The 12,630-nt window shown below is 36.6% G+C and overlaps 1 protein-coding gene across 7 annotated transcripts in view; it reads left to right on the forward strand.

The window, feature by feature from the left end:
• Positions 1–12,630, forward strand: part of BEND5 (BEN domain containing 5) — a 952,584-nt gene that overhangs the window by 15,223 nt on the left and 924,731 nt on the right. For all 7 annotated transcript variants that reach the window (XM_057401794.1, XM_057401795.1, XM_057401790.1 and 4 more), the window contains exon 2: positions 3,278–3,400. In XM_057401794.1, coding sequence (XP_057257777.1) covers positions 3,278–3,400 — 123 coding nt within the window. The remainder of the gene's footprint in view (positions 1–3,277; positions 3,401–12,630) is intronic.

Below are 12,630 nucleotides of genomic sequence, written 5' to 3' on the forward strand. Positions count from 1 at the left end.
TATAAGAAAAATAATTGACAGAATAAGACCTACAGTCCAAGAAAATTTCTTTGCTAAGTTACTTTTGCCTTTTCTCATCTAAGCTTTCTTCAAGAAAGAATCTGGTCTCCCCAGGTGCAATGGGCAGGATGTGCTTCGGTTAATTCTCTTCTTTCCCTTTCAGTTTGTTTCAGATTGAAGTACTATTTCCCTTTCCTACAAGGTTCTGTCATACCTCTTTGCCGTCAGTCAGGAAAATCTGCTTAGGGCTCCCCAGTCCTGAGGACAGTGTCTCTATATTGGCCAGAAGACTTAGAGCACAGTGTAACAGTTCTCTCCATCTGAAGGTGGTAATGTATTCTCAGCAACACTCTCTGCATCTGCTGAACAGACAAGCGTGAAGCCATGTTTTATAATCTAGTAATACAGCAATGCAGGCTCTTTCTTGGCCAGTAGTCTGGCCTTTTCTTTATCACCGAAGGACAGCATGCCAGAAAGGGCATAATGCTGTTGTGCTGTATAACATGAAGTTCAAAGACTGCAGTTTTGTATGTTTATAGATTAACTGAAGATAATATAACTCAAAATAGAACAACACTACAATCTGAATATTCAAAGTGCTATGTAATAAAGAGCATGCAGGGAGAGATTAATATTATTAAACTACTATGATTTATAGGTTATCTGATGATTTTATTCTTGTTCCTGGACGGCTACATAAGGCCAGGAGAAGCAGATGGAAACTTTTTGCTAGGACACAGTCACTTGACAGCTTCATTTTGCATCACGTAAAGCCTCCATTGACAGATTTTCTCATGTGTCAGGTGGAAAAGGAGATTTAACTCTGTTTTCTGCCTGCTTTTCCCACACTGCCTTATGGTGGCAGTATTAGGAATATAATCTTTTCTAGTTCCTTCATCTTTAAAAATAATAAATTCTTTCTTAGATTCTTTTGAAACAGCTTGAAAGTTTGGCATGGGTTTATTAACGTTGTAATGAAAAGGTTTTGAGAAAGAACCTCACAAGGACTTGGTAATGTTAAGTTTATGGTTAGGTTAGGTTGGACTTGATGATCTGAAAGGTCTTTTCCAACCTAAATGATTCTGTGATTTTCTGATCTTTATTTAGGCATCTTTTAAGATTTACGAGAAGCCTATTACTTTTAGTTGAGACTTACAAGTAAGCATTTACGAGGAGGAACTGAGTCTTCTTACTGCTTTACTCAGTTGACTCCTTGCCTTCCATTCTTTCACTTTGGGCCCTGGCAGCTTGTGCATTTTTGGCAGAGATCTGCAGGTTTCCCCTGAATTATTCTTTGTATCCTCGATTCCAGGTGCTAGATCACGACCAATTAACTTGACTAAATGTGAAGGGTGTATGGGGACCCTTAATCAAAGTGGCCCTGAATTTAAACTGAGGAAAAGGCTTCCCTGTGGCTGCTGTTATGAATTACAGGTGCATGATGCAGGGGGAGGAATTGTACCAAGAGACACGATTTTGGCCATACAGGTGCCTCAGCCAGGTCTAAGCTTGCTTCCGGTGTCCCCAGCCTTTAGGCAAATTGTATCAGCGTGTACCATCTAGCTAAAAAGATCATAACTAGCAATTTTGCATTTAAAGAAAACACTCTAAATGCTGCAGATTGCTCTCTGTGGGTAATTTTTATTCAGTTTAAAACAAATAACCTTGAGGTTGCAAATAATAATTTTGCTAAAAAATAATAGCGTGTATTATTTAATATCTGTCTTTTTGGATGATGATTATGTAAGAAAGAGTCTGAATTGTCTTTGTACTATTGCAGTACTTCCCAAAGAGAGTAAGTTTCAGAATTCTTCCCCCGGGAGCACTGGGGATTTATATGCTGAGTGTTGGCCTGGATATACATATTTTTTAATCTGGGATTGACATACCTCTGAAAATATGGGTATATAATAGAAAGCCTGACAGCCCCTTTAACTGTGGTGTCACTAATACATTCATATAATCTGTTACCTCAGCTAAGGTGTTTTGCCTCAAGAGGTGGAATACATTTATGTATGGAAAGGTCAGTTTTAATTAATAAGCTGTTTTCATCATTCAGGGCCAATATGAATCGCTTGTAACATTTGTGTGAAATAGTTTTCAATATAAAAATAAAACAAATTGAGCTTTATGTCACATTCATCATCCCCTGTAACCCATTTAAATGTCAAAAAATCAGTACAGACCAAAAGTCTATTTCTAGAAGCTTTAGTAACCCTATTTATCAGAGTGAAATAAGATATTATCATCCCATTACTCCATCACATGCCTTCTGCACTTGAAGACATATACATTTCTTCTAGTTTTCTCTTACATTTAAGATATTTTCTCTATTGTTAAATGTTTTTTGTGAAGAAAATGCTGAGCCAATGTCAGAAAAATGAACACCTGGTTATATTATAGTGTATTTCTTTCACTACACTATAATGTTAATGTTAATGTATAATATAATGTATAAATATTAACTTACTTTCTTGTACATTTCTCAAATGAAAAAAATCCCTGTGTTCTTCCACCCTTTATTTGGAAGCCTGTTTTTTGCATACTACAGTTTGTTAATGTTTTTTTGGCAAGACACAACTTTCACTGTAGACACTACTGATAACATTTTGACAAAAATCATGACATTCTATAGAAAATTTACATCCCCATCTATTTTATTATGAAATAACCCCCACGTTTAAAAACACTTTTAAGTTCTTTTTCTGAGTTTTGTTTCCTAAGCAAGCAAGGCACAGGTGATCAGTCACACACCTGCATGACTCTCTCTCCCTTCTAAGGATTTTCAAGTTTCAAATATGTGTCGGGCTGAACAGTCTCAAAGGTTCTAAGTTTTAAGAGGTGTGAAAATAGGCAGCAGGATAGAAGAAAAAGATCCCATTAAAGCCTATAGTGAGGAATATGGTGCTGAGGATTATGATTAAGAAGCTGCTGAGGAGTTCAATCCATGCAGAATATACGTACTAGAGCTCCATTCAGAAGAAGTGGATTCAGCTGAATATCAGCCTATTGCATGTAAGCATTCCGCCACAGGGCAAGCACATGAAAGAAACAAGGCTGTGTGGCTTCTTACTTAAAGAAGCTTTAACATATGATGCTGTTGTTATGTCCCAATTCTTAAATAAACTTTGAAAAGAAACAGTTAATTTACTGGTGCATGTGTAAAATGGTGCAAATCTCATGTTACATAGAAAAGCAGGGGGGAATGTCTTTCTACTGTTTTTTATAGTTTTTTTTTTGTTTATTCTCATGCTTTTGTTTGCTTTTATTGCAACAGGTAGTGCCATAGGAAGTGATGATATCATAGCAGGGAATGTGAGCAAGTACACTGTTCTGCCAGTTGGTTATTGTGGACTGCCTAAAAAAGGACATCTTATATTTGATGCCTGTTTTGAAAGTGGTAAGCATTTTTTGGTGTTGTTTTATGTTGTGGAGATGTCAGTATAGTAATGATTTTAGCTATATCACTCATCTTTATAGAAAGGCTGCGTGGAGACCTTATAGCAGCCTCCCAGTATCTGAAGGGGGCCTATAGGGATGCTGGGGAGGGACTCTTCATTAGGGACTGTGGTGATAGGACAAGGGGTAATGGGTTAAAACTTAAACAGGGGAAGTTTAGGTTGGATATAAAGAGGAAATTCTTTCCTGTTATGGTGGTGAGGCACTGGAATGGGTTGCCCAGGGAGGTTGTGAATGCTCCATCCCTGGCAGTGTTCAAGACCAGGTTGGACGAGGCCTTGGGTGACATGGTTTAGTGTGAGGTGTCCCTGCCCATGGCAGGGGGGTTGGAACTTGATGATCTTAAGGTCCTTTCCAACCCTAGCTATTCTGATTCTAAAGTGTTTTAATTCAGAGGAAGACTTGCATTTAAAGCTAATTAAACTCACATTTGCTTCATCCAGAGTACGACATAAATTCAGACTATTCAAATGTAAAAAGGCGTGTGAAGTTTGTTATTACAACTGTACATTTCATCAAGTCCATCTCTTAGCACATGTAGATACATAACTGGATTTTATTCCACTGTTAGATATGGTATTTGTGTATAACAAATCTCATCTAACAAATCTACATCTAATCAAAGGTGTGGTATTTAAAATATGTTATTTTAAAATGTGATTTGGAAATTTACTGGCGAAGTTAAGCTCATAAAGTTAACCTGGTAAAGTGCCAAGCCCATCCTTGCATAATTAGAAGATTTTACAGATGTGTAAATATGTTTCTTTGTGTTTCTTGTGGCCTAATTTTGTACTGCTAAGGTTAATGGAAGTTCAGCCTCGGATGTCAATAGAAGGAGAATGAAACTTTAGTAAGCTACTGCAAATTGAAAGAAATTATTTTTGCAAGTTAGCACATTAATTTAGATAATATTTTTCATCATGCATGTTTATATGCATAGGGGGTATGTAGGTAATAATATATATGTTTAATTTTTTGTGTTACATATACGTGTGTCTCCAGATTTTAAATCTATTACTATTGGCTTACAGATCTACAGAGCACTGTTAAACACCATATGTACAAAAGGCATTTGGCAGGATAAACCAGAGTTTCAGCATGGTTTATGTGCACGGTGCTGGTAATGCCAAAACTGCCACAGTGTCTTGTAAAATGTGCTTTTTATGAAGAGTTACATCCCTCAGGGTAGAATACTGGCTGCCAGTTCCTGGATAAATATTAAATTGAGTTATTTAAATCCTTTGATTACATTATGTGAAAGGTGTAAAGGATGCAGTGAATAATAAAGCGTGTCTTATTTTTAAGGTTCGTCTCTAACGGTTCAGGCTGTTTTTAAAATGTGGTTTTTAAAAATTCTTAGAATGCTATTTCATAATAGTTATGGGTTTATGAATTTTTGTGTTATGAAATTAATCAGTTGACCAAGCTAAGAAATTTACTTTATTGTGTTAGCTGCTCTACAATGAAAAGGATCATCATCAGCCATCAAACTGTTTGAGAAGTAATGTGAATTATTGCTTGATGGTTTAATTCCAGTTTTTGAACAATGGAATTAATTGTGCCTTTAAATTAAAACATTTATTCAGTTCAAAGGTAACACTCATACTTTATATACTTTGACAATAATAGCATGTGGTAGAGGCAGATGCTATTTGAAATCCTGTGTTTATTTACATTGTAGCATGATGAGACTGTGATGTTGCTTTGCATATTAAGACACCTCCAAAGTACAAATATGAATAAAATTAATACCTTCATTTACTTTCTCATGATGGCAATGTACTAGCAAGAATGATAATGATATTGTGTGCACTTCATATGTAAATTCACTTTATCTTTTCTTATATGTCAGCCGAGTAATTACTTAGAGTATCTCAACTGGTCAAAGCAAATTAACTGATTATTGGATATTTTATGAAATTGTTATTAATGCTGAAATCTATCCCCTTCTATTATCCAAACAGTAGTATGCAACATTTATACAGTAGTGTATTGATGCTCTTTGAGTACCAGCTTAAAAGGGTAATATCCTATTGGAATTTATTTTTCAAAGAACAGGTTATAAAACTGATCCCAGCTGGAGTACTGCATCCAGCTCTGGGGTCCCCACTACAAAAAACGCATGGACCGGCTAGAGGAGTCCAGAGGAAGCCACAAAGATGATCAGTGCTGGAGTACCTCTCATGTGAAGATGGGCTGAGAGAGCTGGGCTTGTTCAGCCTCGAGAAGAGAAGGCTCCAGGGAGACCTTATTCAGTGCATAGAGAGGACTTCTTATAAGAAAGATGGGAGGAAGACTTTTTACAAGGCTTGTTATTTCCCAGTTTATTATTATTATTATTATTGTTAGCATTATATTGTACTTTAATTATTAAACTGTTCTTGTCTCAACCCGTGGGTTTTACTTTGTTTTTCCAGTTCTCATCCCCATCCCACTGGGAGAGGGGGGAGTGAGCTAGCAGCTGCGTGGTACTTAGTTGTCAGCAGGGTAAAGCCACACTGAGGAAAAACATAAGGAAGAGATTTTTTATAATGAGGGTGGTGAGGCACTGAAACACAGAGAAGCTGTGGCTGCCCCATCCCTGGAAGTCCAGGGTGGACAGGGCTTTAAGCAACCTGGACTAATGGAAGGTGTCCCTGCTCACAGCAGGGGGTTGGACCTAGTTGAGCTTTAAGGTTCCTCCCAAGCCAAACCATTCTAGAATTCATGGTTCTATGAAAATGAATCACATCAGTTTTGTAATAATTCCAAGTTTTATGTAGTCTGAAAACCGGTGTCCAGTTGGCTGTTTTGAAATGCCTTGCTTTCAAAAATCATAAAAAGTAGAATTGAAATGGGCATTGGGATTTCTTTTTAGTCCAGTCTGGTTTTGAGAGTCGGAATACACTATTTTTGCCATTCCTGGCAGATATTTATGTATCCTTTTCAGAGACTTTCAGTGAAGAAAGTTTCAGTGAGAAAGCAGCAATCCATTCTAACAGAGCAATTTGCTCAGTATAAGAAACATTTTCTTTCTATGTAGAAATGTTCATACCAAAAATGCATTAATTCTTGTCCAGTCCTATAGGCACAGAAAGCTGAATATTCCTTTCTTAGACTTAATGCAAAGCTGCTGGTCATATCTTCCCTTGGCCTTCCCCTCCTCAGGTTAAATAACTGCTATTTTTTTCAGTAGTTCCTTACTGGTGCCATGTTCCAAATTTTCTATCATTCTTTATTTCCTCTGGTCTTTCTCCAGCTGTTCCATGAAAGGCAGTGGTCCAAGGTGAATGTGATTCTCAGATAAGCCGGTGCCAGATCTATGTAGAGCTTATGACATGACATGCCTTGCAATCTATTTACTTCTGCTCTGTGACAGTCCAATCTTTTTCACAAAAAAACCTGTTGACTTCTATAAGATTTGTGATCCATTATAGTGTCCAGCTCCTTTTCAGAAGCGCTACCTAACCAGTTTGTAGCTTGCACTTAACCTACCCTAATGAATCTAATGCTAGTGAAGGAATCATTGCTGTAAAATAAATACAGTTATTGAAAATGAAAAATGGTGGTTGAACCCTTTGTCTTTTAAATAACAGATCGAGGAGTGAAGGAGAGAGAGAATTATCAACTTACAAGTATGCCAGGAATTTGAATTTGTGTTTCCCGTAAGTCAAGCTAGTGTTCCAACTGGAATCTTCCTTGTTGTTTTTATTAATATTTAAGAATATACGTGGCCAAAAGAAACTTTTAATATTGATTTATCATTGGCATAAAAGAAACTGATGAAAAGTCAGATTTCTTGCATACCACAACAAAATGTTTTGAATAGTGTTGATTTTCGCAAGAAACATGAGTTAGTTTCGGGGGAAAATGGAAGCACAATTATCTACACATAGAACCAATGGAAAGGAGATGTCACATTTGAAATGTATACATTTGGTCAGTTGTAGTTCCTTTTCCTATTAGTCATTAATGCATTAAATTATTAAAACAGTTTCAGTTTAGCAGCAATTTATGCTGTCCTTTGGGAGCATTGCTGATTGACTAGGTTCTCTGAGTGTGGAAGCAGTTCATGTTCCCTGCACTCTCATCTCATATACGTATGACTTGTCCTGTCAAATACCTTGCCTTGACTGTCTAGAGTCCATCAACACCTACTCTAGCAGGGTATGAAGCACATGGCTCACGCTCATGCATTCAGGCTGTGTTCCTACAACTGCTACAGAAACATGCCTTCAGAAAGTCTGTAAGAGATGCCTTCCACTCAGCAACCACCTTCACTGCAGTGCTCATAGTGCTTTACAGGACCAAAGTTCCTTCTTTTTGGTATGATCTGGCTTGCCAGTCACCACAGACTGGTATTGGTTGGTTGCACTGGCTTGCAAGTACTTCTGGATTAACCACAATGCCTTCTGTCCTGCCTGGTAGGGTATCATTAAGAATACGGAAGGAAGCTGGCATTAGGTGGGAGACTGTGATGTGTTGTGAGGATGGTTAAAAAACCCAAACTCACAGTTTCTGCTGCTTGTGGCTCCGATTGCTTGTTTTATAATTGCTTTTGGGGATTAAAGGAACAGAGTTGGCTCTCAGAGGTTCACAAATCTCAACATTCGTACTGCTAAATACAAGGGCTTTTTAAAAGGTTTTGAAAATACATATTTTGGCTTGTTAGTCAAATATAATGCTGTTTAAATGTTAAAAAATACTGTGTTTCTTGAAATTAGAAGCAAAGCTGCTGTCTGCTTTTATTCTCATTTCAACCAAAAAGTGGAACTCCGCCAAGAGTCATTAAATCTTCTATCTTTTGGATGAATCCTTATTTTTTTTATGAAAAAATGTTATGATTGGGTAATTTGTGTATTGTGGTTTATGTTCAAAAGGTTGTAATTAAAGTTTTGTAAAATTTGGGCTCCAATCTCAATTACTGTAAACCTCATATTATGATGTTGACTGGTGTACCACCACCTTGCAGTGGAAATGGTTGACAAACACGAGTTTGTCTTCTACAGCAGGTTTATAAAATATTTGGTATTAGAAACCTGATTAGAAAAATCCGTGCTGATGGCTTGCAAATGCTGTTAATCAGTTGGGAAATGTGAGATTTACAATGTATTAAGAGATCTCATGTGACTGAGAAGCACCCTCATATCATTTTTGTTAAGGTTTTAAATATCTTTCTATATTTCAAAAATAGGATAATGTACTTATAAAACACTTTGCACAACACTCAAAATTGCAGTAAGTGATTGTAATTCCGCTGATCTCATTGTAACCACTTAGAGGCGTAAAATAGGCCATTGAGCTTTACCAGGAAAAGTATCTTTTGAACAAAAGTAAAGATAATATAGGATGAATTGCCCTTTGGGGGTGCCTATGTCCCAGTTGCTAAGACTTGGCATGTAACTTTAGACAGCTAAAATTAGGTGAGATTAATCTTACTTGTGTTTAATAAAATACTATAAAATTTGTGATGTAAAACACTCTCTGAAAGGGACATTTTTGTTTGTAAAATGTTTAAAAATGGAAACTCAGATGATACAGAAGATGACACTGTTATCATTACGTTCAAAGAAGACCTGAGATCTACCCTAAGAAGTAGTTGCATTTTGGCCATCTAATATGCAATTGTAAAATGCTTCCAAAACTGTTAAACAAGCTGATCCGGTGAGTGTTTATATTTAGGTGAACAGAAATACTCATCTTCACCTTGATTTCAGTGGCACTACTGCGATATCCTATAACAGGGATAAAGCAATACAGGCACATGTAATAATGGCACATTACTAGAAGTAAAAGGTGTAAAAGCTGTTTAAGGCTACTTTCTTCCAGTGTAAACAATTTTAGTGGTAGACTAAACTGTGTTTTGGAGCAAAAACTAATTGTTATTCCAAACTTCCTACATTATAATATGTCATGTATAGCTAGAATCACTGAGTCAGGAAGGCTCTCTTGGCTTTCACATCTATTGAGAATGCTCATACACAATGTAAAACCAAAATAAATGGAAGTCAATATATTAATCGGTAATAGTCTGTTTTCAGCCTACTTCAGTGGCATTGAGGTGTGTCTGATTAACGAAACACTTTAGTTATTTCCTTATTTGTTGACAGCAATGTATGCCATATTTCACATGAAGATATTAAGTGGTTATTGCTACCAGGAGGGATAATTTAACAAATGCTTCCCTTTTCTGGAAATGCCTGTTCCCAGCTCAGAGCAGTGTTATTCTATCAGAATATCAATACCTTTGCGCTACTGCAAGTTAGAAGTCACACAGAAAAATCAAGAACAAAAGATTGATTAGAAATTTTTGTTGTTTTTTTAATGATGACCCTAGGCATAGATTAATGGATGTAGCATGCACAAAGTGATATCAGTTAACATATATGACATTACTCAGATGTCTCAAACTCCGGAAAAAGCATGTGAATGATTTATGGAATTGATATTAATCTCTTTCCAGTAAATGCATTACTAAAGTTACATGGGAAATTGATGTCACTGCCGTAATGCCAAATTAATTTCTTTCTTGCTAGGTCAGCATTGCAAATGGAACTAAATATTAACCTTTTAAATATCTAAACAGAATATACCACGGAAGACATTTTTACAAGGGGGGAGACACTTAGCATTGATGTGATACCAGCTAACAAACATTGCATTAGTTGGGTATCTTAACTTGTGGAAAATAGATATTAATGACTTATGGAGCTAATGGCAATGTGAGAATAATTAGTATAATAGCATCAGTAAAGAATTAGTATGTTAATTGTAGTTGGTGTGCTGATTATAATTTTCACAGTCGGTTTATCTTCTGATTATCATGCTACCTTCTTCAAGACCTCGCCTTTCTCTCCTGCCTCTGTTTTTTGCTGTTTAACTGACCTGAGTGGGACTAGAATAAGCAACTGGAAATGGAAGCAGAAATGTCTGAGACCAGATAATTGTAAATTCAGAGCAGATTTTCAACAGCCTCTCTATGAGAAACAACCAAATAGAGCAGTAAACCTTGGTCTGGAATAGGCATAACTGAAGAGGAATATGTTAGAGGTCTATAAAATCATGATTCCTAGGCAAAATGTCAGTGAATATGAAACAGTTGTACCCTGTCTGTTCTCTTTGTGCAAAAACTAAGGGCCGTTGAAAGAAACTAACAGTTAACGTGTTGAAAGCAAACAAAGAAGAATGGTTCCTCACATAGTGTTGAATTAAACTGTGAAGCTTCTTCCTGCAGGATGTTGTGGATGCTAAAAGTTTATGTGCCATGCTTTCAAGCAAAAAAGAACAACTGACAAGACGAGGGAAGAAAAATCAGTTGAGAGCTACTAAACACTGCCACCATCTCTGGCTCAGATGGCTCATGAACTGTACAGTGTAATTTGGGGAATTATTCTGGGCAGGAATCTTCAAACAATTGCTTTGTGCCCATGCTCTGCTCTAGGGATCCATTTCTGGCAGTTACTCAGTTACAGACCTTGATCTCACCTGATACATACATCTGGTTAAATGGTTAATCACTTTTCATACATATGATAATCTTTTATTATTTTCTAAAAAATAGATTACAGGTTCTACTTACAAGCCAAAATTAACATCATGCAAAACTATAATTTGATCAGATAATAGGAAGGAAAATTTTACACTTATTGTTTCCATTCAAACTAATTTTCTTAGGAAGATAGTGATTGAAGATGGTGTGCGAACACCAACAGCAGTTGTCCGGAAACACACCTGGTACAGATCCAATCTTAAGATTTCACAGTACACATTCCTGGTACTGACATTTCCATCAGTCTTTCAATTTTTGGTAGGATTTTTGTAAGCTTGCTCTTTGACAGTTAAGGAATGAAAGAAATTCAACTTTGTACTTTACACAAAGATGTTTACATCATTTTTGAGAATAAGCAGCAGGATTTTCATATATACCAGGTTCTGAGATAAATTTTCCAGTTTCCATTTTCCTGGCTCTGTTCAGAATTTTCCATCTGGAAAAATGATAGAGGGAAATACAAGAAAGAATAGCAATGTCCCTGCCAGTGTGAAGGAACATTACATTACACTGAACAAATATCCTTATCTGAATGTACAATCACTGAAATAAATGCAGCTGTGTTTATTTCAGCATAATCAGATATATTTGAATATAAAATCATGGACATAAATGCAGCTGTGTTTATTTCAAACTGCACATGTTAATATGAACATGAATGTGACATCAGTTAATCACTCATGAATGTATGGAGGTATGTATATATGGTGGCACAATGGAATACTGAGATAGTTGAACGTACGAAGTGGAAAAATCCAGCTGAGATTGTTCTTTACCTAAAATCATTTCTAACAGCATTGGAAGTCACTGATGAGGAGTTACAAAAATTCTTCTCATATAAAATTTCTCCATTTGAATAAATCTATGGTTACTCTACAGAGTAACAGGTGACCTTCAGTTACTGACTATGGAAATAATTGCTTTGAATAATTGCTTCTTAAAATAGAGAATTGTGTTAGTTTTCAGTGATGGGTAGGTCCAGGTCGTTCTCTTCTGATGGGTGCAGCACAGACTTTAACTTTACAATTTCGAGCCTTAAAAAGAGCTTCCAACCACCCTTATGCAGTTTCATCTTGCTGGGTTCTCAGAGAAGCCCAGGGAAAATACAGTGCAGAGCAGTGCCACTGGAAAGATATCGGTATCGTTTGTTTTATTATGGATGCTTCTCCTTGCAGGTTTCCCCTCTGCCTTCACTGTCCTGTTTATATCTTTAATTTCTTATAAATCAGAGCCATTCAGAACTAGACGAAATTGAGAAGTGTTCTTTACTCTGCTTATGCAGAAGGTGCTATGTAGATTATCAGAAGGAATGGCTGTATTCAGCATTAAAGTGACAACAGAACAGTAAATATTTTGGAGCCAAGGGGTATCGGAAAGGCTTTATTTTCATCTGGGAGAAGGCTGAAATATTCTGCTAGACTAAGTAGTAGTATTTTGTTCAGTTAGTTCAATAACCTGTAATAGTATCTCTGTTTTGCAGAAGACAGTAGCCCAAAAGACATGGTTCTTGACTGCCTAGTACCTTTTGTAGTGAATCTCAGCTGTGTGAAATGAGCACAGAATGGCTGAGAAATGTTAAGAGTGCTTTGCATCTGTTTCATGTGAACTGAATGGTGAAATCTCAGTTCTTATAGATTGGATCA

The sequence above is a fragment of the Pezoporus wallicus genome, unplaced genomic scaffold (genome assembly GCF_028554395.1).
Source record: "Pezoporus wallicus isolate ANWC-B61680 ecotype Strahan unplaced genomic scaffold, APGP_CSIRO_Pwel_v1 contig_1035, whole genome shotgun sequence".
NCBI classification, from domain to species: Eukaryota; Metazoa; Chordata; class Aves; order Psittaciformes; family Psittacidae; genus Pezoporus; species Pezoporus wallicus.